This window comes from Penicillium samsonianum (genome assembly GCF_028829775.1).
Source record: "Penicillium samsonianum strain IBT 33392 chromosome Unknown utg000002l_segment0_segment0, whole genome shotgun sequence".
NCBI classification, from domain to species: Eukaryota; Fungi; Ascomycota; class Eurotiomycetes; order Eurotiales; family Aspergillaceae; genus Penicillium; species Penicillium samsonianum.
Window position 1 is genome coordinate 83,537 of NW_026643260.1, and position 25,366 is coordinate 108,902.

A 25,366-nucleotide genomic window follows, 5' to 3' on the forward strand; every position below is an offset into this window, starting at 1 on the left:
TTTCTAGCAATTTGTATGGGGTTACAGCTGACTAAGGACGAAACATAAACAAAACAAGCATGTGGGGCATCCTAGTAACCTAACTAACTAACTAGTTAACTAACTACTCATCGCCGGGCTTAAGACGTAGGCTGCATATTTTCGCGGAATGCTCATGACTGAGACGGTTCCTGGTAAGTAAGCACGAAGCAAAACTTGCCATGAGCTCACTTCGCCGCCGCGGCAAGGTTCCGAGTCCACCGGAACCACCTCAAGTTCCGCGGAAGCAAGCTTAGTTGTCGGACATAGTCACTGACAAATGTCTGCCCACTACGAATATGGCCCCTACTCTATAACATTATGATTGACCATGCTCAAGGCTTTCTCAGAATCTGCCTTTAACCTATTGCGAAAGGATAGTCAGAGACTGCCCCACAGCTGCATCATGACCGGACCAAAACTTGACTTTGGGGGATTTCCTATCCCATGGACACCTACGAACCGTCCTGAAGATGAGACAAACATGAATCCCTACAGGAAGCAGACTAGAAACACTAGTAGACTTCCCGTGGGCTGGAAATTTGCGGAGGGCAGGCGTGCCCTCCACGAAGAAACTCTCTTTGATGAAGTGGTCGAGATTCCGCTTAGAGACGGAGTGAAGGTTCGTCAAACGGGATAGTCCTGCAGAAATCATACTGATCCAGTATCATCAGATCTACTGTGACATTTTCAGGCCAGTCACAGATACCAAAATCCCGGCCATATTGGCCGTGAGCCCGTACGGTAAATATGGACACGGTGTGTAATTGACAACGCCCTGTCGGGTTGGAACCACATCTGACGGTGATATGACTACCAGGATTCCGCATCTTTGACAATATTCCTTTCCGACTCGGACTACCAGAGAGCGCCACATCTGGTCTAGAGAAATTTGAAGGGTAAGCACGTCCCGCTCAATGCCTCAGATAAGACAAGCTGATCACGGGGCATAGCCCCGATCCTGCCGAGTGGTGCCCTCGGGGCTATGCAATTGTCAATGTAGACATACGTGGCACTTGGGATAGTGAAGGTGATCTTTATATCGAGGGAAGCCAGATGGGTATGTTGCTGCTCCATTCCCAGATAAAAGTCAACACGGCGATAATTAACGACGGGTAGGTTTGGACGGCTATGACACGGTCGAATTCATCGCATCTCAGCCTTGGTGCAATGGTTCTGTTAGCATGTGTGGGAATTCCTGGCTAGCAACGGAGCAGTGGGCAACCGCTATCGAGAGACCACCGTCACTCAAGTGCATAGCGCCCTGGGAAGGATTCACGGATAAGTATCGCGACTTGATCTGTCGCGGTGGTGTTCCTAAGGGCAACTTTGCTTCATTCATCTTCAACAAAACGATTCGTGGCCGCAATCGTCGTGAGGACATTGGCGAAGCGCTCAATAAATGGCCCCTTTTTAATGGCTACTGGGAGGATAAAGTCTACGACACCAGTGGTCTGACTCTACCGATCTACGCACTTGCTAGCTATTCTTCGGGAAATCATGGATCTGGTACCGTGAGAGGCTGGGACCGGGCCGCTTCGAAAGATAAATGGATCCGCTTTCATCCGACACAGGAGTGGTTTGATCTTTACACACCTAGGTACATTGACGACCTGCAGCGGTTCTTTGATCGGTACATGATGAACATTGACAATGGGTGGGAGAAAACTCCCAGGGCTAGGGTGTCCATTCTCACGTATGGGAATCGTTTTGAGCCTGTAGGTTGCTATGACCGGGGCATCTGAAGACTTTCTGACATGTTGCTATAGGGACCGAAATGGGACGTGCCATTCGCTGACTACCCAGTTCCGTCGACCGAGTATCGTAAACTCTACCTTCAGGGCTCTGGGAAGTTGGCCACCTCACCGGAAGCCAACGAGAGCTTCATCGCCCATCACGTGAACAGCTACCAAGCAAAACCGTCTGAATTTGTGCTCATCCTCGACAAAGCGACCACTCTTGTTGGTCATTCAAAGGCGGAACTTTGGATGTCTTGCAAAGACAAGGACGACATGGATGTCTATGTGTCTATCCGCAAGCTGAGCAAGAGCGGCGAAGTGTTAGAACACGTGAATGTTCCCTGGGAATCTCTGCCGGAAGGGATAAACACGCAACACGATGTTCCGATGGCACAGACTGTCAAGGTGAGCGGTTTGATCCAACACTGAATTTACACAGCGCGCTAACCGTGTCTATGCTATAGTATACCGGACCGACAGGCATTCTCCGGGCTTCGCATCGCGCCCAGGTTCCGGAACGGAGCACTGCCATGATTCCCTACCACCCACATGACAAGGAAGAAAAGGTACACCCAGGCGAAGTCGTCAAGCTCGAAATTTCTCTTTGGCCTATGGGCATCCACTTCGAAGCCGGGGAGAGTCTACTATTCCGCGTCCAAGGCTTCATTGATACGAGCTCGGATTTCCCCAGCCACATCGAGAAGAAACTCGACAATCTGAATGAAGGGCGGCATACAATCCACTTCGGTGGGAAGTATGACTCAAAGGTCATCGTGCCTGTTATTACACTACCAGCACAATAGGCTACTAGCGATATTCCGTAAAGGGGAATCGCAGACTTCTCCTAGACTCCTGATTCATGAGTTCCATCTTAATGTTCCAGTTCTCTGAGCAGTGCGATGTCTTCAAATACTCAAACTCCATGATCAAGGGGCGGGGATCGCGCTCCACGCTCAGGACGGTCCAAGGCCTCAATCGTTAGAACACTTGTTAAACTACCTTTTCAATTCAATTTAGGGTATTGTTAATTACACCCCCCTTTGGATAATCTCACCCCCCCTGCCTGAAATTTTAGGTGCACAGTTTTACCGCCTTCCCGATCGGGTGCGACACTGAATACTGCCATCCATTTCTGCCACTACGGACTTTTCTGCCATATATTCTGCCACCACCATATAATTCTGGTTTACATAGTAAAAAACCCTGCATTTTAATGAGAAAAAATCGTACATTCTGCCTGATTCCTGCCTTAAAAATCTACATATTGATCATCCTGCTTCTTAGGCACCCTCACGTCCCCTTCCACGTCCTTGGCTACTGGCAGGTTCACCACTGCTAGGTTCACCACTGCTTGTTCCACGTCCACGTCCCCTTCCACGTCCCCTTCCACGTCCTCGGCCACGTCCACGTCCACGTCCACGTCCACGTTCCTGCGATAGTACGTGCTCGAATGCTGATGGTTCTCGCCGGGTGGATCGATCCTGAGTGAGGGAATCCGGCGAAGAGAGGATATCCTGGGTGCTCTGCTGGGTGGCTTGCTGAGTGGTTGACTGGCTAATGAAGTTTCTCGCTCCTCGTGGACGCCCTCGTCGTCGAACCTGTAGAGGATCTTGGAGTAGAAGGAGAGGATTGATTGGTGGAGCAGACACACTGTACAAATGCCAATGCTGGTGGAATAGCTCGGGGTCAAGGCTCTTGTTCTCATCTTCATACTCCTTAATAATGTGAATACATGGGATGCCAGATGTGTTCTTCGAATTGCAAGTGCATAATAGTGGAATTGGAGCTTTATCTTCCTGTCCTTCTGGAAGATATCTGTCGTAAATGTCCTTCGTATGCTGAATTGCCTTCATTGAGATCCGCTTAGCTAGAGAGTTGTATAGGTTCTGAGAGTTAGTTGGCCTTCTGATCTTCTCATTCTCGATTTGAGTAGTGATCTTATTGAATTGTAGATTAACAACGCGATGGAAATTCTGGAGAACAACGAGGAGATCATTTCTTGCAACCTATAGATCCTGCTTAAGCAGCCAGTGTCCTCCCTCTGTACGAGAAGTCGCAATCTCAAGGAGATGGAGATATTGAGCGGTATGGCAATGAAGAAAACGCTCTGGGCAGTCATCAAGCCACTCTTTTTGAATGTAGTCAATTAACGGCTGGAAGATTGGATCGTTATACTTCTCTTTGAAGATTTCCCACTGCTGGTTCATAACCTCAGAGGAAGTAGCGTACACAATTCCGTTCCAGCGCTTTAGCATTTTCTCCCAGCCTTTGTCAACCTTCTGGGTGAGCTCCCTCTCTCGCTGGGCCTTTGTTTGACGCTGTATACTTGGCTGGGTGCTGCTTGGCTGGGTGCTGCTTGGCTGGGTGCTGCTTGGCTGGGTGCTGCTTGGCTGGGTGCTGCTTGGCTGGGTGCTGCTTGGCTGGGTGCTGCTTGGCTGGGTGCTGCTTGGCTGGGTAGTGTTCGACTGGGTGCTGTTCGACTGGGTGCTTAACTCGCTCCGTGCTTTTGCGATCTGATCCCGAAGAATTGGCCGGGCCTTTTTCAAGATATTCATGTTGATATGCCAGATACAAATCATGCTCTTTGTCAGAGGAAAGACAGCTTCAATTGCATTTATCAGCGCTTCTTCTTTATCTGTAAGAATTGTATGGGGGGGATCGAGACCTAGGGAGTTGTATGCTTCGGCGAGGCAGTTGAGGATAACTTCGTACGAGTCCTGGTGCTCGTCCTTCATAAATGCAAAGCCAAGATGAAAAGTAGCTCCGGTGGCAGCAAAGCCAACGATGTCAAGTAATGGTAGCCCGTACCGGTTTGTCTTATACGTGCAATCCATAGAAATGACCCAGGGGTTGGATTTCAGCATAGCAACACCAGATTTATGCATACAAAACAAAGTAGTAACATGGTTGTCATCATCCACTTCGTACCGGAAGATCCAGTCGCCGTTTTTCGGGAGCTCCATTAACAACGCTTGTAGGGGGGTACGACCGGCTAGGAACTCCATATGGACCTGCCGCCGGAAGTTGTAGATATCCCGAGGGATAATACATGAATCTGGGTTTTCGTTGCGAATGCTAGTGAGAATTTGGCGAGTGGGAAGGCCTTGTTCTAGCTGCTTCTGGATATCCGCCTTGATGGTTGAAAGTTCATTGCTTCGTTGAACGGCGTGAGTTGATGCAGGGGAAGGTCGATGGTTATGTGATGCATTTTCGACCGTAAGAAACCAGGCACTCGTTGTCTGGTTTAGTCGAAGCGATATACCGAAGGGACACTCATTTTGTAGTGTGGTAGTCTGTCGTTTCCGCTCTGGGCCGTCGTTAGGCCGATCTCTTGGTACGAGACCTCGGTCGCAGCGGAGGCGTACAGTCTTTTTCACGCCCTTTTTGGTGAATTTGGTCCGAATTGATGAAACCGCATACCCATGTGTACGGCCGAGATCATTGATAGCGGCGAGACCTTCCTCTGGCGTACTATACTCTGAACCAATAGGGGGGAGAGGCATAGTATAAAGCACGGGGGACTCGGTGCTTGGCATGGCGGGAGAGAAAGACTCGGTGCTTGGCACGGCCGGTGGAGACTCGGGGACGATCTCCGGATCGGAATCTGGATCTGATTCCAGATATGCAAGGCCTAGGGAGGCCATATTGACGGTTTTGGCGATAAAATCGATGAAATTGAGGCAGAAAGTGATGAAAAAATGGGTTTGAAGAAGGCAGGTTAATGTATGTAAACCAGAATTGGAGTATCAATTTCTTTGATCCTATCTACATGTATGTACGGGGTGTTATGTGACAAAAGTGACTTAATTTTGTTAGTGGTTTATATACAAATTGTAGGTATCTGCCGTCTTGCTAGTATTATATGGGTTGTTTGACACGAAGGCGGTGTACAAAATTGGAAGGCGGTGAGGAAGGCGGTCTATGAAGCCTGGATTTTCAGGGCGGGGGGGGGTGAGATTATCCAAAGGGGGGGTGTAATTAACAATACCCTCAATTTAATACTTGATTTTACAATATGACCTTTCCGAGTAATTGTCTAAATAAGAAAACATAAGCCATTATAGCTTTTACATTTTATTTTAAGTAAATTTTGGTAAATTTTGATTAGTGGTCCTATACAAATATATATATTTCGTGTGTCACATCTTTTCAAAAATTCGATGGTCTTCATAAGAGCTTTTCTAATGCTTCTGAAGTCTATATCTGTAAATTTAAGCAATTATAATATTTTGTTGGTACAGACCTTAGCTTTTCTATTAATTATAATAAAAGAGCGTAAATATAAAAAATCAATGACCGTTTCTTTCTCCTCAAATTTGTCACAGGGACTCTCCGTACAAAGGTCCAACTGGGTAAAGGTGGCTCTATACTATTCGGGGTGTGCCACATAATGACTACTCGCCCGTCTCTCTGTCCGCATTCCAGTGGACATGTCGCATCACACGCCCTTTGAGAGTGGCATGACGAATCTGCTTACCCCAGATGTATAGAGGGATCCATAAAGCCAGGACGACAAAGCTGAAGGCTGCCATGGCGCCAAATGCTCCTGCATATCCGTCGCGATCCACCCATAGGTTCGCGTAGAAGGACATGAGAAATGTTATAAAGGCTAGAAAGTCCGTCGGTCAGCATTGATGTTTCCGAAGGTCTCATCAGATGGGCAGATAACCTACATTTGAAGACGACCTGGCTCACCACGACCTCCCCAGCAATCGGTCGGTAGCAGTCGATTGTATAGACCACACTGATACCAATCGCAGCACTACTTCCGAAGGAGACTGTATTTGAGAGGTCAGCAAGCTTTGACACATGCTGAAGGAAGGTCTTACACAGGAATATGCCCAATGTAGGGACAATCCAATGCGCTTTGTAGTTGATTCCCAGGCCGTAGAGAAGAAGTGACCCTGGGTAGGTGACCATAGCGATGCTTACGGCGGGAAGGCGCATTTCTGGCTCCCGAATGCCACCATTCTGGGAAGTAGCGCGGTTGGCTACCCAATCGGAAAAGTAACCACCAAAAGGTATGCCTAGCAGGTTACCCACAATACCCGCGATCCAGACCAATCCCAATTGCCAAACCGTAAAGCCGTAGACCTGTGAGAAGGCCGTTGCGGCAGTGGTGCCTAGGGTGACGAAGATCCCAATTCCTATGCCGAAAGACACAGTAGACCAGAAGACTGGTGGCAGAAAGAGGACAAGCACAGGACGGATGGCAATTTTCCAAAGGCTCTCATGGGTGAGAGGAGCACGGTTGAAGGCCATCCGCTGAGCAAAGGATTTCTTGGGTGTGCTGGACACCTCGGCGCGCTCCACTTCGGACACACTGGAAATTTTCTCGTTTTCCACTTCCTCTGTTCCACTTCCATCCCTTTGATATGCGGTTTCGGGCATTGTAAAAAGGATCAAAACCGTTGTGGCTAGAACGAGAGCAGCGCACAAATAATAAAACATTCTCCAGTTCTGTGAGATTGACATGATCCCAGAGATCATGAACCCAAAAGCGGCACCCGTCGAGAGCGCGGCAGAGTATATCCTACAACGTCATTTGTAAGCCTTGGCGGATTGCGACAAATATTTGCATGGAGTTTCACATACGCCGTCATTCTACCCCGTTCATGAAAGAAAAAGATGTCCGCGATAGTCATCGGAGCAACGCACTCGGTGCTGCCCGCAAAAAATGTTGCTATGATCCTCGAAGCTAGAAGACTACCGTAAGAGGTGGCACGCGCCGACCAGATGCAGCAAAGTCCGAAAACGAGGTAGGAGGAAGTGTATACCACGCGACGGCCATATTTTACGGCGAGCGGGACCCACAAAAGGTTGCACACACCGGCGGCCATGGAAGCCGTGGAAAAGAGCAAAGCCACCTTGCTCACCGCAGAGGAGAATGCCGCGTTCGACGCCGGAGACAGCGTGGCGGAAAAGCGGGGGTCGGGCGGATATACGCCGAATACCTCGATGACTATCTCAACCAAAACTGCTCCGGGACCAGCTGCGAAGAAATTGACCCAAGTCAACGCTACGCAAGTAAGCACAGCAACATAAATCTTGAAGGCTTTCGGCCTGTGGTTGACACCTCGGAATTAATATATTTTCAGAGCTTAGAGGGGCCATGTAAGGTTGCGAGAGACCTACCAATTGAGAGGATCGTTAGGATCGGACGAAGGTTGGGGCACGAGAAGTGTGGCACCCGTGACTTCGTCTTGAAGTCGGACATGGCCAAGCGTTTCCGTGGGATGATGGCGATGAGCAGTGATTGTTGAGCTATTAAGCTCATTTTCACTGTAAGGCATGGTTTTGTTTGCACGTGAAGGTGATGGATGTGTAGATCCGAGCAGATCAGACGAGGCTGAGGTGGTATAGTAAGGATATATTTATCGACGTCTAGTTCACTTCTTTTGAAACCTGGGGAAATAGGGTTCATGCGGGGAAACCTAATCCGACACTAAAAACATTCCGCGGAACAGAACACTGCTCGATAAGCTGCCTATATGTGTCAAGTCTTGGTCATTGCACATTCCCTCCTAGACAGCCGTTGAAATGCTCCGCAAAATAATTAGGGCAATGGCTGAGCCAAGCGTAGGCCAGGACATAGCTTGTGCGCCCCAATAGAACATTGAGCCTCAACTGTGAAGGATCGAGGCATCACATGGAAGGAGCTCCGCAAGAGAAGCCACGTCGAACTATTGATATCCAGGGTGTCCTTTGCAGCGGGCGTAGAATCATAGCTCAAACAGAAAAAAAGAAAAAAAGAAAAACTGTCCAAGTGAGCATACTTTCACCAACATTACATTCGACTTCCACCCGCGGCAGGTATCGCACGAGTGATAAAATTTGCGGGCGGAAACGAAGGGAGCGCCATCAATGACCGCTAGACCTGAGTTCTTGGCTTAAAGTTTTCTGTGACTAATGTCTCACAGCACTCTAAGAACTGTGTCCTCCCTTTGTCCCTCAAAGTCTTCGTAGTATCTGTTGGATGTAAGAAAGTGGAAGCATCATGGCGGCAAGGTTCCATCATCAAGTACCGGCGAAGGTGTCCTCCATAAAGACCTCACGTGAGTCCATGATATATTCTATCGTAAAGGCTGGGTTGGTGGCTTCAGATTGATGACAATGTGACAAAGACGCTTGGACAAAGCATTAGAACGTAATTTTTGCCCAGATGGGCCTCAAGCAGAATTCCGCGGAATGGCTCGGCTCGCACCAAATCCGCCTTCCGCGCCTCTGCGAACCTGATGGGTCAGCAGACTCGGGGCCGACTGCAGCGCAGTAGCTATCACCCTGTATGGTGTTCGTTTCGGTATATAACGAGAGTGAAACTTGTGCAAACCAATTTTCTCGCTGTGTGTATCTGCATATATCCTTAGTTTTATACCCCATCCTTGAGCGCGATGGCGACACTAAGGCCAGAAGTCCTGCAGGCTGAACTCAAAATACCAACCAACAACAACCAGCATGAGAACCACTTCGGGCTCACCTCGCCGTGGGAACACTACTACCATCCTCGCGACACTGCTCCTCAGGGTCGATTTGAATGTGAGATGGACGAGATGGTCGTTTTTGGTGATCTTCCTAGGGAGATCAGCGGTACCTGGTATCGGATACTCGTCGATCCTCACTTTTGCCCGCAGGTGGGAATCCCCTTCGTCGACGGGGATGGGCATGTCTGCGCCTTCCGTATCCAGGACGGCAAGATCTCTATGAAAATCAAATATATCCACACTGAGAGATGGCTGTTGGAGCGAAAAGCTGGTCGTCGCCTCTTTGGTCGTTACAGAAACCCCTACGACATTCACCCGTCTGTGCGATTTGCGAATGACAGCACCGGAAATACCAATATTATCTACTGGGGCGGCAATGTCCTCGCGTTGGCTGAGAGGGGATTACCGTACGCCCTAGATCCGGACACCCTTGAAACAAGGTGTGCGGATCCATATGGTGGTCAGGTAGCTGCGATGACCTTTGCGGCCCATCCCAAAGTCGATCCCCACAAGAATGAGCTGGTAACTTGGAGCTATTCAGCCAAGGGTCTAAGCACTCCGGACATTTGCACCTACTCGGTTGATCCCACTGGGCGGATCTTTAATGAACACTGGTTCAAGCAGGATAAGCCTGGGTGGCCACACGATGGCTGGATCACTGAAAATTGGATCATCCTTTCCAACATGCCATTCGGCGTCAACACGGATGAAGTGATGAAGGCTGGGGGTGACTACTGGAGCTTTATTCCTGATCAACTCTCGGAATTCCTGGTCACTCCACGCAATGCAAGCTCTCCGAATCACCCAGACTGGAAGCCTGGCGAGTTCCGAAAGTATACCGCCCCTCACGGCCTGATCATCCACAGCGGCAACGCATGGGAAGAAGAAGGTGGCTTCTTGAAGCTTGAAAGCCACTTCGTCAGCTTCAACGTCTTTGACTTTTTCAACCCAAAGGACTACGATGGCCCCAAAGGCAAGCCTAGTGGCGATTGGAAACGCTGGACTATGGATCTTTCCAACCCTGATGGATCTGCCTTACCGCCACCTGAGACACTGTTAGAGGGGATCTTTGATTTTCCCATTTTCGACGAGCGGAAGACGGGCTACAAGTCTAAGATCGTGTATCTGACAGGTATGATAGCTCCAGAACAAAGGGATAGACCCCGCTTCAACGCAATCATAAAGTTGAACACGGAGACGGGCGAGAAATCAATATTCCACGCTGCCACCGACGGTAGTGTTGCAGAGCCTGCATACATCCCTCGGGGACCTGCCTGTGAAGAAGGCGATGGCTGGGTCATATTCTATATGGAGAGGGACTCGTCCCCAAAGGGGGAATTGATCATACTTGACTCCAATGACTTCTCAAAGCCGGTCTCCATTGCGCAATTGCCTTTCCAAACACGCAATCAGGTGCATGGAAATTGGGTTCCAAACCCCCACCCTGAGACTCCTCTGCCAATGTTGACGGGTCATATTGAAGATGTCGTGCCCAGCACCAAGTACTCACAACTGAATAGGCTTCAATAGAGTTTGGGAGTATACAGTTACTTTTCACTATGAGAACTGATTAATTTGAGATGTAATGTAACCTTTCAGGTTTAGAACTATATGAAATTACTACCTTTCAAATATTGTTTAACCATATAATTTTGAAATCTTTTTATACGGATACTAAATTATGAAGAAATAGATAATCCTTTGTGCAAACATATTTTATATATTTCTTATGTTTGTACACGGAGGTTTTAACAAGTTTATATCTTAAGAATAGATAATAATAATTAAAATCTACGATAAAGATCTTAGTGAATCGATTTTAATTTATCGATATAAGTTCTTAGCCCTTTCTTAATATAAAGATAGATTTTTACAAGCTAAATGTATTGGTTTAGTCGTGCTATTGGTTGATAACGTAGCCGGGTTTATTTTGGTTTTTCGGTGGCAGCGAGTTGACGCAAACTTTGACGCAAACTATTTCGGTCGACTGATCTATAAAATCCAAGCTTAACGTTATCGGTCTTGCCTTGCGTGTTCTTGCTAGGAAACACATAATGGTCTTCATCAAACACGAAGCTTAAGCTTAGTGAATGAGCGGACTGTGAATGCCGTAGAGCCGAGCCTTCGCGGGGGTGGTCGAATCTACAAGTATATGAATTCCGCGGCTCTGTTCCGGGATCCTGCGTCTCAACATTTTGTACATCTCGGCTTCCAAGGTCCATCGGTCTCACCACGGAACCATCGGAAACCACTTGTGGTAGATAGATGCAAGAAGCTGAATAAGGGTTCATATTGGCCTTTTGCTTTGTACAACTTATTCTTCTTAGAATAACACGTGAGAGGCAGAAATTGTAATCAAGCCACTGAATTTTGCAATTCGTAGACTTTTTGGGGTTGCTGCCTTAGAGCTCAGCCACCGACCCCAAGTTTGTAACTAACTAACTAGTTAGTTAACTACTCTTAGTGTATTTGCTCTCAGATAACTCTCCCAATGAACAATCAATCAATCAACTCCATTTTTGTGGTCTGCTTTCTAGAGCTCTCCGCTCAACACTTCTAAACTCGGCGGAGTAAGAACCCTCTTATTGATACTTCACATATTTCCGTGCCGCATTCCTGCAATTTTGATTCCGTGGAACCATGGAGAGTTTTCGATTTTTCTTATCTCAATGTGGCGGTACCCGTGTAGGTTTGATGTACGAGGTACTAAGATGTTGTTGTAAAGTCTTGAAGCAATATGCTCTCACATTAGCGTAGCAAGACTTATTACAAGTATATCAATATCGCAATCGCTCTCCAGATTATTCGCTTCCATCTGTCTCTCATTCAATCATGACTGATATCGCAGTCAAAGCTTGTGTCTCTCAAGATCAAATTATGGAATGGGTTGAACAAACTCAAAATCACGACCAAGGGTGCGTATTATCGTGAATGACCTGACAGCACAACTGACTTCTTGATACAGAGAGGGAACCCACACGAACTTCAGCAGTAACGCTATGGAGTATAGACATATGATCGAGACGCTTTTTTACAACCACAACAGTTTACTCTTGTCTGATTCAGGTGCAAGTTATGAGTGCAGAGAGAAGCGTCATGAAGCGAGAATCGAATGAGGATCCAAGAGCGCGGACAAAATGGCGAACAGGCAGTTATATCTACATTTGGAGTTGAACAAAAGTGGTGGTATTTGATTCATTGATGAACGTTATACAATCACTCAGATGAGATCGTCTCACGGATTTCGAATGCATTCTGAATATAAGGAGAATATCGCTTATGTCCATTACACGATAGAATCTGTCTCGTTGAATAGATGAGCATAGACCTAGGTCTAAAGGGGGCCACCGAATGGAGCTTATCAATTTGATCAAACAGGAGTAATTCATGAGTAGTTGATCTGATTTCTCTTTATAACCATTTGCCAAACAAACAATTAACAGCCTCCCCGAGAGCTCTGCATGCAAAAAGACGTGTATAGTAATAGAGATGCTATCTAAGAACGTGAACGTCGTACATTGTACAAAGTGGGTGTTACTTTATTCGCGCATCTAACAAAGCAGAACGGCCACTGTGTACAGCGTCTATGGCTTCGGGCAACCTTGCTGCTAGCTCCTCCAAGGTACTGACTCGTCCCGCCCAGCATTTTCCTCCTGATGCACCTTGTGCAATAGTCGAGTAATCCGGGTTTGGCTCGAATGATATGTTGAGCTCTGAGTTGCTTACTTGGGACCCCAATCCATCGGGGTGAACAAGAAGCATGGACTTTCGAGGCGCGTTCCAACCTGTCAAAGTATTGTCTGTCAGCCTGGAACCTTTTTCACTGCGACAGAGAGTAAATGGTGAGCCTCGACCTACCATTGTTATTGAGGACTATAGTCAGCACTGGAATCTTGTACCTCTGCGCAATCCAATATACACTGGCAGGCATCGAGAAGAGAAAACAACCATCACCGATGATCTGGCACACAAACTTGCCGTTCCCTCCATTGCGGGAGTGCGTAGCCATTTTTATACCAAGAGCTGCGCCACCCGACCAGCCAAGGCCACCAGCGCCCGAGCTGAACACGCTTCCCGGCAACGTTGCCTGTAACTGATCGGCCACGGTAAAGGTGTTGGTCACGGCTTCGACCACCCAGATAGTGTCGATCGGACATGCCTTCCGGAGCTGTAAGATGAGAAAGCCGCATCCCAATGAGCCGTCGGTATTCGGCTGGGCCTGGGAAGCTATCGCGTCTAGCTTCCGCTCATGGGATTCCTGGAGGGCTAAACCTCGGCTCATGTAATGCTTGCGGTTTGCGCTGATTTGATCCGAAAGCTCGGTCTTCAAATTTTGGACGATTTGGCCAAGGGCAAACGCGGTATTGACGCGGCAACGTAGGATCGCGTCGATATAGAAGAGCGGAATCTGGCCTTTCAAAGGGTCGACATCGAAATGGATAATTTTGGTGCCATCGGCGGGTTTGCACTGCGTGTTGACCCAAGGCACATCGCAATCGATTACAAGAATCACATCAGCCGTGCGGATTGCCTCGTCCGATCCATACCTTACACTCAGCCAGCCAGGGTGATCGGCAGGGAAGCAAAGGTCCGAACCCATCGTGTCGAGAACTCGCAAGCCTTTGACCATGTTTGCCAACTCCACGAGCAAAGGTACCACGGCGGTATCGCGTCCGCTATAGCCAGTGACGACGAGCGGCTCCCGTGCAGATACCAAGGCTTCGGCAACCAAATTCAGCTGCTTCGGTGTCAACCCGCCAAGCTCCACGGGACTCCAAAACTCCTGTTGGACCTCGTACGGCTCGATGACCTCTTCCATAACCTCCCGCACCCCTTGTAGATAGACTGGACCTTGTGGCTCGCTAGTTGCAAAGCTTAAGGCTCGGTTCACCATCTGTTTGATGTTCTTGCCTTTCTTCAGCTCGGCGGTATAGCGGCAGTACTGTGATATAATTGCTTTCTGGTCTGGGACGTCTTGTAGCCAGTGGATAAACTCGGTTCTGCTACCGCGATATTCACCTTCCAGGGTGCATGGCGATAGACCGGCAAAGATGAACACAGGCGCGCGGCCAACGCTAGCATTATGCACGGAACACCCGAGTGCTTGGGTCCCAACGTCGACGTGTACAATGACAGCTTGAGGTTCTCCCGTGACACGAGCGTAGCCATCTGCCATCGACAGTGCCACCATTTCACTTGGGCAAGTGATAAATTCAGGGAAGCTGTCCGGTCTCTCGCGCTGCCCTTTAACCATTGCTTCCATGATGCTGGGATGATCAGATCCTAGATTCACGAAGCAATACCGTACGCCGGCCTAACAAAAACGAATATGAGCACGGTTTCGAAAGTTGATGAAGTCCCTGTGGTATAATGGGACTACACTCACGGCCCACAGCGCCTCGAACATGGCTGACGAGGCTGTATATTCCCTGTTATGATCATCAGCCTGTTGTCAGCTGTTATCATAGGAATCTAGAATTCTCTTACATGTTGTGCGGAAGATCAAATCAGGTCCAACGGGCTTAAGCGTAAATTCCTTTCGAATTTTGGATGCTACAACCACACGAAGCCTTTGTGTATAAGTAATTAAGCGGAGTAGTCTTGCGACGACTTTTTCAGAAGAGATAAAGTACCTTGAGATAGGGTCTCGGCTCACGATAACGGCAACCAGATCTGTCATCTACCCTACAGAGGGAGCATCAGTGTCAAGTTTGCTCGACACCTAGTTATGCCTTGCTGTCGAACGTGTCTCGTTGGAGACTTCCAAGAGAGCGGGTTCCGCGGAATCGGCCTCAACGGCCGCGGCCACCAGCGCCCGGGCGGAACATGCGATATTCGTAAGGACGCCGATATTTACAACGGAAACACTGAATCTTTAGTATCTGACTTCTGGGCTATTTCTCTTCGCTTCGGACTCCGCCGCCTCCAATATTCACTCAGTTGCAAGCTAACTCAATGGCAGTCATGGCAAGCATCGATTATGTCTTCAAGGTTGTGGATTACGGGGTCCAGAAAGTAAGCCTTACGGCTACTGTGCATTTGCCTAGAGATACTACCTCAGTCAAGGCTATTGGTGAGACAATTGGAAAAGAAAATAACTTTATGTGAAGCATCATGCTGATCCAACGTGAAGCGCTGTATTTCCACGGAGGCGGCTACATCGTTGGTAGCCGGGCAATGCTTCCGACTGCACATATCGAGGCTTTGAAGGAAAGGGGTTTCATCGCCGTGTCTTCAGACTATCGTCTCAGCCCCACCATCTCCGTACTGAACGGCCCAGTCAACGATTCAGTGGCCGCGTACGAATGGGCTCAGAACGAGCTTCCCAAACTACTCGAGAGGGATCATGGCATCCAAGTAAACGGCAGGAACATTGTCACATTGGGTCACTCTTGTGGTGGGGGCCTAGCGTTATTGATGGTGAGTAACAATCCTACAAACTGGGAGAGGCTGGTAATTAATATATCTTACGCAACCAGGCTTCTCGCCCCAGCCCGCCCAAGGCCATCCTTGATCTATTCGGGTTCAAATACCTCCGTGATCCCTTCTATCACACTGGGACTAGCATTAAACCAAAGCCTGGTGCACCCGCTCTGCCCTCCGCCGAATTCATCAAGCAGGTCTTTAACGAAATCCCTCCGCCAATCGCGGCGACCCCTCCGTTTGGTCCCAAGGGACTCGATCTGAGCACACCACGCCAGGCCTACCTCGTCACGTCTGTTAGTAAGGGTGCCCAATTTGATCAAATCATTGCCGAGGACGAGTATGATCATGTTGATCCAGAGAAATTATTGAAGACACCCGGGTTCCCGCCCACAGTTTTCATTCAGGGGACTGCAGATGTCGTTGTTGACGCAAAGTTTTCTCAGTGGGCCTATGGGGAATTACTGAAGAATGGGGTACAGTCTGAACTGTATCTTGTAGAAGGTATGACTCACGGCTTTGATACTAGATTGAAACGTGACGATGCTACCTTTGAATCCATCGAGAAAGGCATGGATTTTCTGGCACAGCACGTTGTGGGTAGAGAAGGGACATGAGTTTTTTCTTGCCGTGCTTTGTACACGCTGGTCACAGACGCACACTCATGAGGGTGGTCAGATGTTGCACAATAAAGCGGTTCATAACCGCAGAAAGGTTCCAAGGGTGTAGGATTGCTTTCGATAAATAAGAAATTCAACTCTTTGTTTGATTAAATAAACAAAGATCTGCAAACTCAGCCGCCCAATTTAGGGATGGAGCATCCGGCAGAGTCTTCCGAGATTCCTGCAAGGGAGCACTGTTTAACCACGTAGCTTGAAGGCGAAGACAATTTCGGATTGCCACGTGCATCAATAACATTTTGGCCGTATCGGCATTGATCTATTGCTTGCCAATTAAATGAGGGGATGTTGAACGCGAAGCCGGCGGGGTGTCCGGCGGGGTGTGGGTAAAGCTGAAAAAAGGCATCCATTCTAGGTCATGGCCATGACCCATAGAATCTTCTTGAGGACGAGTACAAACCGTCTTAAAAAACAAAATGGATAGCCGCAGGGGATGCTAGTTCCTAAATTCATGGGTCATGGGGGTGCGGGGTTTCCGCGGAAGGCCACCCGGCTAGGCCTTGACAAGTCCCGCAGCACCTGGGCAATTTTGGTGCTCCGAATGGTGCTGCGCTAGCATAATTCTGCCAAGGATTACCCAAAATGGATGGATCTCATGTGTCCACCTTAAGTTGGTTTCTTTAACTTTAGAGACACCATCCTTAGGTCAACAGTTCCCCCATAAATGATTAATAAAAGAGGCACTTCATCTGCTATTCAGCGCATACTGGTCGCGCGAGGCTTGAAAATTGATGCTATAGAAGATACCTTTTAAAAAAACCCTCTGCTTGGAAAAAAGTGTATTGTCTTTTGCGCTGTCCTGCACCCTATCAAGCGTGCATTATGCCGTGGAATACCCATATAAGTTCAGACGCAAGTGATGGTTCTGACAACCAGTAGCATATCTTGGGGGATGGAGAAAAAGACAGAAGTCTCAGAACTAAAACAACGAAAAAATGTGAAACGGTACAGGCACATAACAAGGATGAAACTTGCAGGATTGCGATCCAATAGTCCGAATGCCTTTGATAGCGCGCAAGGTCATCACATAACTAGAACCTTACATTTGTGCAACAAGTTTACGGATCTGTTTGTTCCATTGCCCTCCCTTCCATCCATTTAACATTTCTGGATATAGGGGCATACCTTTCTCCAAAGTGGCATCATGTGCCAATGCCACAAACACCCTTCCATCTGACTCCAGTGTCCTTACCAAGCCCATCGTTTTAATAGCAGTTTGTGGGTCTTTGTGAAAGCTCTTTGTTCCGTTGGGTCCTACTGTAACGCTCACAGGTCTCTTGCCTGAGAGAAGGTCACGGTGATGACAGCAGTCCCCCCCCATGAACACCCACTCTTGTGCTCCAGTCTGTGCAAGGCCACTTAAGTGACCCTGCATATGGCCGGGTGTATCAAGTAAATAGAAGCTGCCGTCACCGAAGTAGTCGTAGGCGCGGGGAAATGGGCCAACTGGTACCCATTTGTCTGATTCAAGGCTGAGCTCTAGGAATCCAGGGTGATCAAGAACTGAACCTAGGAAGGGTGACCTCGTATCACAGGGATATCCTGGCATTATGGCCGCCCGGATCCCTGGACCAACAATGACAGAAGCGTGGAGAAATTTGTCGCAGTCCCCTACATGATCAAAGTGCAGGTGAGAGAGCACAATAGCAGAAATACTATCTGCGGAATGGGGCCTGAGTTTAGAATCTCGGCTGCATCCATGGGGACATCTGGGCTGATGTATGGGTACTCGTCCACAATAATCGGGGGGTGGTTTTCAAGATCCTAGAGAAAATTAGCCTTTATCCACATGTTAAATGCCGACTCAGTGATATACCTTTCGCATGCCTAGATCGAAAAGAACCTTCCTTCCAGACGGATGATGAATGAGGAAACTATAGTCTGGAGAGTGCTGGCGTGCTGAACGTATATCCTCGTTACCATCCTCGAAAAGCCAGCGATCGGGAAGATAAAGCTTTCCTGTTGGAAGAGCAAATACTTCAATGGAGGTAGACGACTCAGGGAGATGTGCCATGCTGGGCAAAAGACTTTGCTAAGCAGGCGACGTAGAGAATCACAAGGATGATAACCTGGAAAGGAAATGTTTCTTGATCACTATGGGAAAGGGATGTGGTACTATGAAGTACAAATTATATGATTTGGGTTGAAAGAATATCATGGCCTATGATGTGCCGCAATAGCCGAACAGCATCGGGCTTATACCGGCTTGCCGGGAGCCCCCGTAGTCCCTCTAAGCACTTCACGGAGCCCGAGATCCGAAGCGAAGCCCAGAGAACATTCCGGGTAGTCAACAATTAGGTCTACTGATGGGGTCGGTGTCTTGTAAAATAAAACCTTCCTACGTTAGTAAATGACGAAAATGTTGAGCTTATTCACCAGTCCACTTAAACTCTCAAATTGCCATGGAAATGGCACCTATTGGAAACGCGACCTCCATTTCTTACAACTCAAGGGAAATCATGGACAACACTTATGTTGTAATATGGAAGTTCAGCAGAGGTCCGGTAGGTCGGTCTTTACCGGGTTTTGTCGGATTCTGTAGGATTATGGAAAGTACGGAGAATCATCAAATGGGTATCCGTCTTCCCGTAGGAGATAATCTGCGGGTGCTGCGTTTGCTTCGCGGTTCATGGCACTACAGAGGCAGTCGAGTCGCCGCTTGACGACGAATTCGTTAGGAAATGTATCGCTGATCCAGTAACCATAGGGGAGTATATCATAAAGACGGTGTGCGAGTCCGTGCTCCGCCGGGATGAGAGCGGTGGTACATGTGGATACGTGAATACCGGCGAAGATATAGTGACCACTATCTGTGAGTACGAGCCACGCCGGGAGGGAGATACTACAGTGGTATACCCACAGCAGGAGCTCGAGATGCAGGTAACATTCGAATAAAGCTTATGTGCCGAGATACGTTTTAAAAGCTATTGCCTCAGATTACTGTATTTGACCACTCAGTGGGTCAAATTTTGAAATGTCGGATAAAATTGGGTCTTACATTACTAGCTAGTTTGCTCGACTTTTACAGCAAGTACTTGCTGACTTAAGGAAGTCAGTTTCCTGAGGCATGTACATGCTTATTAACGTATTTCACAAGCGAGTGGGCCACCCCAAAACACTATAGTAAGTAGACTTCCGCAGTGCATTCATTCGTTGATTTGATCTGGCTCGTAACACATGGTGGTGATAGGGCCTAGGCCTCTAGACGTTGAACTACTACCATACCGAATGTGACGAGCCAGGTCTTTAACAATGAAAGAGTACTCAATTCAAAATGTTAAAGATGGGGAAAAAGGGAAGCAAGATCTGGAATTAACCATGGAGAGCTGATATACCGTAGATCTATGCAAACCATGCAAACCACCGACCTTTACTAGCTAAGCGAAGCAAACGATCTCGAAGCATGCGAGTGAGCAAACATGCAGATCGTGACACCGAACGGCCTTGAGGATTATGCAGTGGTTTGGAAGCTCCTCGGGAAGATTTGGACCGACCAGACTGTCTTCGTCCATTCTGGATATATTCAGGCTGATGGACGATAATGTAGGCTTCTCTTGGAACTCATCAAAAAATACCAACTATAACGAGTGGGCATTCAGAGGAGCGAGATGTCAGCGTGTATATCTGACTGGATTTTCGCGCACACACAATTAGATGCACTGCTGCTCTCCACGATATTATACCAAGTCCCTTAAATTTATTTTAGCCCGTTTTCAATTACACAACATCCATCATGCGCGCCACGTGAAGACTGCAATCGGTGGTTTATGCGTACGGTCCAGTAGGCATTCAAAAGAAATCAATAATATTATCAGCCGGGAAACCGGCGTTCGAGAAAAAGACATTCTCTGGCAACTCGCCAAAGCGGTTGTCCATAACCAATGTTAACATTGGATCCCCCGCCAGTCCATCCACCGGAAGATTCGTGGCATTCAACACGGGACAGGAATGATTGTGGTGTGTCGAAGGCTCTGAAACGTGAGGAAGTACCTCAGGCAGTTTTGGCAGCGGTTGTTGTAGATTATCAATTTTACCGCAAGGGTGTGATTCCATGACGGGAAACGATCGGCAATACTGGCGAGAGAGAGTTGATCTAGGGATACGGGACATATCTAGCTGGCGCTTCCTCGCCTGGGTGGCTCGATCCATGAGTCGGGAGATGGTTGGCCAAATCTCTTTTTGGGCCTGCGCATCTTGCGACTTCCATGAGGTATATGCAGAGTTAACCGCCAACCAAGCCCGGTCCACATCAGGGCCCAGCGGACGGACACAGAGCTCTGCGAGAACGAAGGAGAGCGCATGCCACTGATTGTTATTCTTGAACACCCAAGTCCAATTGCCGATTTTTCTTTTACTGGTCTCTAGGAGGACCGAGAGCTCGATTATATCGACGGATGTTGCAAATAGAAACCCACGGATGCTTGCTTTGGTTTCTGTAGTGAACATATCCCCAGATGTCACCGCGTCATAGACAGAAAGCCGCAGTTTGGAAAGCACAAGCCAAGAAAATGTAGCAGAGAGCCAATGTATAGTAACGTCCATATTGCAATATTGAAGATAATTCTCATGTAAACGCTGGTCAAGGCCAGTGATAAGCTGCTGACGATGTGCCACCAAGTCCTCGGCAGTGGTATTAGGTTGTACGACCAAAGAATACTTTAAGCGTCGATGAATCGCCGTAATCTCGAATCGAATCAGAGAAAAAGTCATATCGGTATAACCCAAGCGTTCACATGGAGACTCTGTGGCCCCGGGAACTAAGTCCTCATCGTTGATATTGAGCGGAAATCGGGTGTCATATTGCCCATCGTGGATCATAGGCTCAGTACGATGATCCTCCGCAGATTGCACATCTAGTACCGAGATATGCCACCACAGCCGCCGAGACATTTCAGTGTTCATAGGGGAGGTGGCGGACAGGGCGCTTTCGCGGTGGATCTCCAGACCCTGCGCGAGGCGTAACACGACCGCTGTCATTGTCCAGACAAACTGTCGCTTATCATGCCGGCGAATAGAAATCAGGTACAATACAGCAGATTGAAGCAGGGTAAAGCGACGAGAGTTCAGTAGATCAGCCTGGGCAAGCGCTTGTTCGACAGCGAAACGATATCGACGAATTGCCGCCTCTTGCTGTTCGCCGAGCTTGTCTAAGCACTGAGCAGATGTCATGCTTATGATCGCAGATAAGTACACCGCGAAGAGCAGTGCCTTGTCTGGTTGGTCAATGGCGTCTTCAGACATGTTGACTTGCGCCAGAAGCTGTTCAAGACTAGGCCGATGCACGATGGTCACGAGCGGAGCGACGTTCTCCAGGTAGCTCTGCCAGAGCATCTGCCGCTGTAGGGGATTCGGCCAGACGAACGGCAAATAATTTGCGGTAGGTTGAGGGCCGAATAGCAGCGCGCTTTGCATTTCCGGCGCATCCAATTCGACGGCTCGGTTTTGGTCGTTATCCAACGATGGTAGGAACGCGACGGGGGAACGGCGCAGCCTATGTGTCTCCTCGACCTTCACTCGCCAGTTAACATAAATTTCCTCATTGGCACTGGCATAGCGACAATCGAAATAAAATGCCGTAAGGCTGACACCATGCGACCAGGACGATATTTACCTCTTCTCTTGTTGCCACATCACAGGTATCCCGATAATCATGGTTGCGGTCTTCGGTCACCGTGTCTCTCTTATCTGGAACAAGGCGGTCCGCAAACTGGGCCTTCCTAGAGGGACAATTGACAAGCCCTGCTCCGTTTTCTGTGTCGCTTGTGTCGGCTGGGCTTTCTAGCACAGGGGGCGAGGATGAAACTGCCGGTGACGCCATTGTATCAAATTTCCGTTTAATATTTTCACTGAGACTGAAGATGGTTTCCTCTAGCCGGCGCACTCTCGCTGACAATTCCGCAGACGCAGTGTCTCTTCTCTTCCTCGCGATTCGCGCAGGTCGTGGAAAAATACACTCAACTCGGACTTTGACACAGTTAGAACACGGATCTTGCCTGTTACAACGGATCTTTTTTTCGCGACAATAGATGCAGCTCAGCACATTCTGCTGCGCAGCTCGCACTGGCGCCCCTCCAGGGCCGTTGAAGCGTCGGTGCACGCCAACCCCCCCGGAGACGTGACCATGGCTAGCCTCCATTACAAGAACCAATTCTAAAACGGTAGTTTGAATTTGGGATCAATCAGCAAATGATTCATTGTGGAATCGGAACCGTGACAGTGAATGAAAGTTGATCTGTTTTGAGGGCAGAAGTATTCGACATCAGTGATGGAGGCGACCCATCTGGGAGCGGCAAGATTGCCTGTCCGACCCACACTTCCACCATGAGTTTTCGGCCTTCGCATTGCATAATTATCCGAAGTCCGAGAAAGAAACTTGCCTGTTGAAGGCCGAATTCATCACTCTTCAAGTTGTCAAAATTAACAAATGCCAATTTCTTTGCGTCCTGCCAAGTTCTAGACGAGGACCATGACTAGTATCTTGTCAAGCGCCTCTGGATGCAGGATTACGTAAGTGTCAAAATAAGCCCTGGAGGCTCCAATGGTCGATTCCATCGGTGGTCGGTGTTTCGGCTTCCGTCCCTCCCGGCAAGTCAGGAGCGACAAAGCATGACCCCCGACAGCCACGACTCGGGGTTGGCTATTATTTTCCCTGGAAACAATGAAATCGCGTGGAACACGGGCCGATCTGCTGAGCCTGAGATGTGTATTGATAGATCGCGGTTTGGAAACGGCCCGGTGACAGAGATTTCTTTTTAATGTTTTAGTTCTTGATGAGTATATAGTGTTCGTTTTCCGAAACCTCATCTTTCTGCAAGCCTAAGAATCTAGAAGGACAATCTGGGAAAATTTATTACTTCAACTGGTCAATATTGAAGAAAAGTCGCATACTTCCTCTATCTAAATCACTGCCAACAAATACTATAGTTCGTGCCCTAACCCTCCATCTACCATCTACACTACCACATACCAGAAACTCTAACAAACCCTCTCCAGAAAATGGGAGGACCCTATATGGCCCCATCGGCCGGAATAGGCGGCCTTCCAACGATTTCCCTCGACGTCCCGATATGCACCGTCTTCCTCGCTCTGTTTCTCGCTGGTGCCGTCTCCCACATGACCCTATTCCGCCGCAACCTCGCAAGAGGACACAAATTCATTCCATCCGGTATGACATTCGGTTTCTGCATGTCGCGAATTGTCACAAATGTCATTCGAATCGTCTGGGCCTGCTACGTGACAAATATAAGACTTGCTATTGCGGCGCAGATCTTCGTTGCCGCTGGTGTTTTGTTACTCTTCGTCTTGAACCTACTTTATACACAGCGCATGGTCCGAGCAGTCTATCCAGTCCTAGGGTGGTCTCGGACAGTATCGTGGGCATTCAAAGCAGTCTACGGTCTTGTTGTGGTCACTATAATTATGGTCATCACATGTGTTGTCCAGAGTATGTACACTCTGAACACAAACACCCGTCGGATCGATCGCGATATCCAGCTCTACGGTCAAACCTACTTCGCCATCATTTCATTCTTGCCTATTCCACTTGCATTTTCTGTTATTCTGTCTCCAAACAGAAAGCAAATAGAGCAGTTTGGCTCGGGCAGCTGGATGGCTAAAGTGTTCATTGTCGGACTTGTCGCTTGTCTGCTCTGTCTTGGCGCCTCGTTCCGTGCCGCTACATCCTGGATGCCACCTCGTCCTCTCAACAATCCTGCATGGTATCATAGCAAGGCTTGCTTCTATGTCTTTGACTTTGGTATCGATATTCTGGTCGTGGCTATATTCCTAGTAGCTCGTGTCGACCAACGATTTTGGGTTCCAAATGGAAGCTCGAAAGTGCACCATTATAGAGGACCAGAGGATAACGAGAAGAACGCAGAAGGTCTCCGCAATAGAGATACCATTTAGGGGCAAGACGGACGGGACCTCGAGAGGCGAGGCAGCATTGGGTCTCGGGATCACACTAAAGAAACAAACTAACCCGGAAGGGCTCTTGTTGCATTGCAATGTCAAGGTTCACATCCTGTGAGCTTCTGGCTTGTGTCAAAATGTACATTACAATCAGAGATAAAGCTAATTTTTATGAAATACTCAATGAATGCATTAATGAGTTTCAATTTAGAATTAGTACTGCGTAGCTCGGTCAGCTAGCCCTGGGTGGCCACGAGTGTCTCTTCATCAGTCGCCGTCACACGAACCGCGGATCTTTATGTGCATCTGAACTTGCGTACCAACATCACAACATTCATGGTCTGGAATTTTCTTCAATTTACGACATCATGGGTTTGATAATCGATACGCTTTTTAATGAGATAACCCTCATCTATGCTATGGCGATGAGAGACCCAGAGCTACCGAACAATGCATGAAGTAGATTTCGGGCGATGTGTTCGTCAAATATGGATGGGGTATCACTGCTGATGAAGCTGTAAATCATGAGTATGCTCGCTTTCTTTCCCTTGGGACCGGTATCAAAGCCCCACAATTGTATCGGCATTTTTGTATTCCGGGGTTGGCCATATCGTGTCGGAGCTCATACACGGGGAGACACTCGACAATACTGACTTGAGGGATTACCCCGAGGTGATACACAAGTTAGCCGAGAGTATCCGTGCTATGGCAACAAAATTGCGGGCTGATTTTACTGGCCCGCAGGCTCGCGGTAAGCCTTGGAGGTACCTGTTCTCTGAGGATGGCGCTTTAATGCCCTTGGGCACAACTTATAGGCTCAATGCATGGTTCAACAATCGAGCTATTCTCAATCCTTCAGAACTCGGCTCTGACTTTCAATTACAAGAGTGCCTATTCCGTCAATTGGGTCCTAGTCGGCGGAATATTATCTTGCAGGACGGAGAACTATATATTTTGGACTAGAGGGCTATCGCGTATGAAGGAGACGTTGCATCAGGACGTTGAGATGCGCGAGTCTATGTCGGTCTACTAACTGATCCCTAGACCTCCGCTATAAGATAGTCCGCATTTGTCTACAACCCTGCTGTATCAAAGTTTATCGACAATTAAGTCA

At 48.3% G+C, this 25,366-nt stretch overlaps 11 protein-coding genes across 11 annotated transcripts; 5 read left to right on the forward strand and 6 right to left on the reverse strand.

Moving 5' to 3' along the window:
- Positions 1 to 424: 424 nt before the first annotated feature.
- N7471_001890 (CocE/NonD family hydrolase) lies at positions 425 to 2,560 on the forward strand (the record flags this gene model as incomplete). Its single annotated transcript, XM_057274610.1, has 7 exons — positions 425 to 640; positions 693 to 777; positions 839 to 917; positions 972 to 1,078; positions 1,138 to 1,736; positions 1,788 to 2,162; positions 2,222 to 2,560. 7 exons carry the CDS (start codon positions 425 to 427, stop codon positions 2,558 to 2,560), a joined length of 1,800 nt encoding a protein of 599 aa, XP_057139248.1.
- A 446-nt stretch (positions 2,561 to 3,006) lies between these two features.
- On the reverse strand, positions 3,007 to 3,753 carry N7471_001891 (uncharacterized protein; the record flags this gene model as incomplete). Its single annotated transcript, XM_057274611.1, has 3 exons — positions 3,007 to 3,407; positions 3,471 to 3,595; positions 3,716 to 3,753. 3 exons carry the CDS (start codon positions 3,751 to 3,753, stop codon positions 3,007 to 3,009), a joined length of 564 nt encoding a protein of 187 aa, XP_057139249.1.
- A 10-nt stretch (positions 3,754 to 3,763) lies between these two features.
- Positions 3,764 to 5,401, reverse strand: N7471_001892 (uncharacterized protein; the record flags this gene model as incomplete). Its single annotated transcript, XM_057274612.1, has 1 exon — positions 3,764 to 5,401. The coding sequence occupies one exon, from the start codon at positions 5,399 to 5,401 to the stop codon at positions 3,764 to 3,766; it is 1,638 nt and encodes a 545-aa protein (XP_057139250.1).
- A 750-nt stretch (positions 5,402 to 6,151) lies between these two features.
- Positions 6,152 to 8,050, reverse strand: N7471_001893 (uncharacterized protein; the record flags this gene model as incomplete). The annotated part of the gene is made up of 5 exons (XM_057274613.1): positions 6,152 to 6,366; positions 6,431 to 6,535; positions 6,587 to 7,290; positions 7,353 to 7,820; positions 7,893 to 8,050. 5 exons carry the CDS (start codon positions 8,048 to 8,050, stop codon positions 6,152 to 6,154), a joined length of 1,650 nt encoding a protein of 549 aa, XP_057139251.1.
- A 1,098-nt stretch (positions 8,051 to 9,148) lies between these two features.
- Positions 9,149 to 10,768, forward strand: N7471_001894 (carotenoid oxygenase family protein; the record flags this gene model as incomplete). Its single annotated transcript, XM_057274614.1, has 1 exon — positions 9,149 to 10,768. One exon carries the CDS (start codon positions 9,149 to 9,151, stop codon positions 10,766 to 10,768), a length of 1,620 nt encoding a protein of 539 aa, XP_057139252.1.
- Positions 10,769 to 12,772: 2,004 nt separating this feature from the next.
- N7471_001895 (acetolactate synthase) lies at positions 12,773 to 14,666 on the reverse strand (the record flags this gene model as incomplete). Its single annotated transcript, XM_057274615.1, has 3 exons — positions 12,773 to 13,023; positions 13,097 to 14,552; positions 14,625 to 14,666. Coding segments are annotated over 3 exons (1,749 nt in total), but the record flags the coding sequence as incomplete, so codon positions are not given.
- Positions 14,667 to 15,193: 527 nt separating this feature from the next.
- Positions 15,194 to 16,278, forward strand: N7471_001896 (alpha/beta hydrolase; the record flags this gene model as incomplete). Its single annotated transcript, XM_057274616.1, has 3 exons — positions 15,194 to 15,311; positions 15,372 to 15,658; positions 15,718 to 16,278. The coding sequence occupies 3 exons, from the start codon at positions 15,194 to 15,196 to the stop codon at positions 16,276 to 16,278; spliced, it is 966 nt and encodes a 321-aa protein (XP_057139254.1).
- An 842-nt stretch (positions 16,279 to 17,120) lies between these two features.
- Positions 17,121 to 18,417, reverse strand: N7471_001897 (uncharacterized protein). Its single transcript, XM_057274617.1, has 2 exons — positions 18,158 to 18,417; positions 17,121 to 18,105 (listed from the first exon to the last, which is right to left on the reverse strand). Exons 1-2 carry the CDS (start codon positions 18,353 to 18,355, stop codon positions 17,953 to 17,955), a joined length of 351 nt encoding a protein of 116 aa, XP_057139255.1. The 5' UTR covers positions 18,356 to 18,417; the 3' UTR covers positions 17,121 to 17,952.
- Positions 18,418 to 18,743: 326 nt separating this feature from the next.
- N7471_001898 (uncharacterized protein) lies at positions 18,744 to 19,236 on the forward strand (the record flags this gene model as incomplete). Its single annotated transcript, XM_057274618.1, has 2 exons — positions 18,744 to 18,845; positions 18,934 to 19,236. 2 exons carry the CDS (start codon positions 18,744 to 18,746, stop codon positions 19,234 to 19,236), a joined length of 405 nt encoding a protein of 134 aa, XP_057139256.1.
- Positions 19,237 to 20,130: 894 nt separating this feature from the next.
- Positions 20,131 to 22,477, reverse strand: N7471_001899 (transcription factor domain-containing protein; the record flags this gene model as incomplete). The annotated part of the gene is made up of 2 exons (XM_057274619.1): positions 20,131 to 21,886; positions 21,930 to 22,477. The coding sequence occupies 2 exons, from the start codon at positions 22,475 to 22,477 to the stop codon at positions 20,131 to 20,133; spliced, it is 2,304 nt and encodes a 767-aa protein (XP_057139257.1).
- An 860-nt stretch (positions 22,478 to 23,337) lies between these two features.
- On the forward strand, positions 23,338 to 24,249 carry N7471_001900 (uncharacterized protein; the record flags this gene model as incomplete). The annotated part of the gene is made up of 1 exon (XM_057274620.1): positions 23,338 to 24,249. One exon carries the CDS (start codon positions 23,338 to 23,340, stop codon positions 24,247 to 24,249), a length of 912 nt encoding a protein of 303 aa, XP_057139258.1.
- Positions 24,250 to 25,366: the final 1,117 nt, after the last annotated feature.

Coding starts and splice junctions, on each gene's coding strand:
- N7471_001897 (XM_057274617.1), bottom strand. CDS start 18,355: ATGGCACATCTCCCTGAGTCGTCTACCTCCATTGAAGTATTTGCTCTT. Junction 18,106..18,157: donor TCGATCTAGGCATGCGAAAG/GTATATCACTGA, acceptor AATTTTCTCTAG/GATCTTGAAAACCACCCCCC.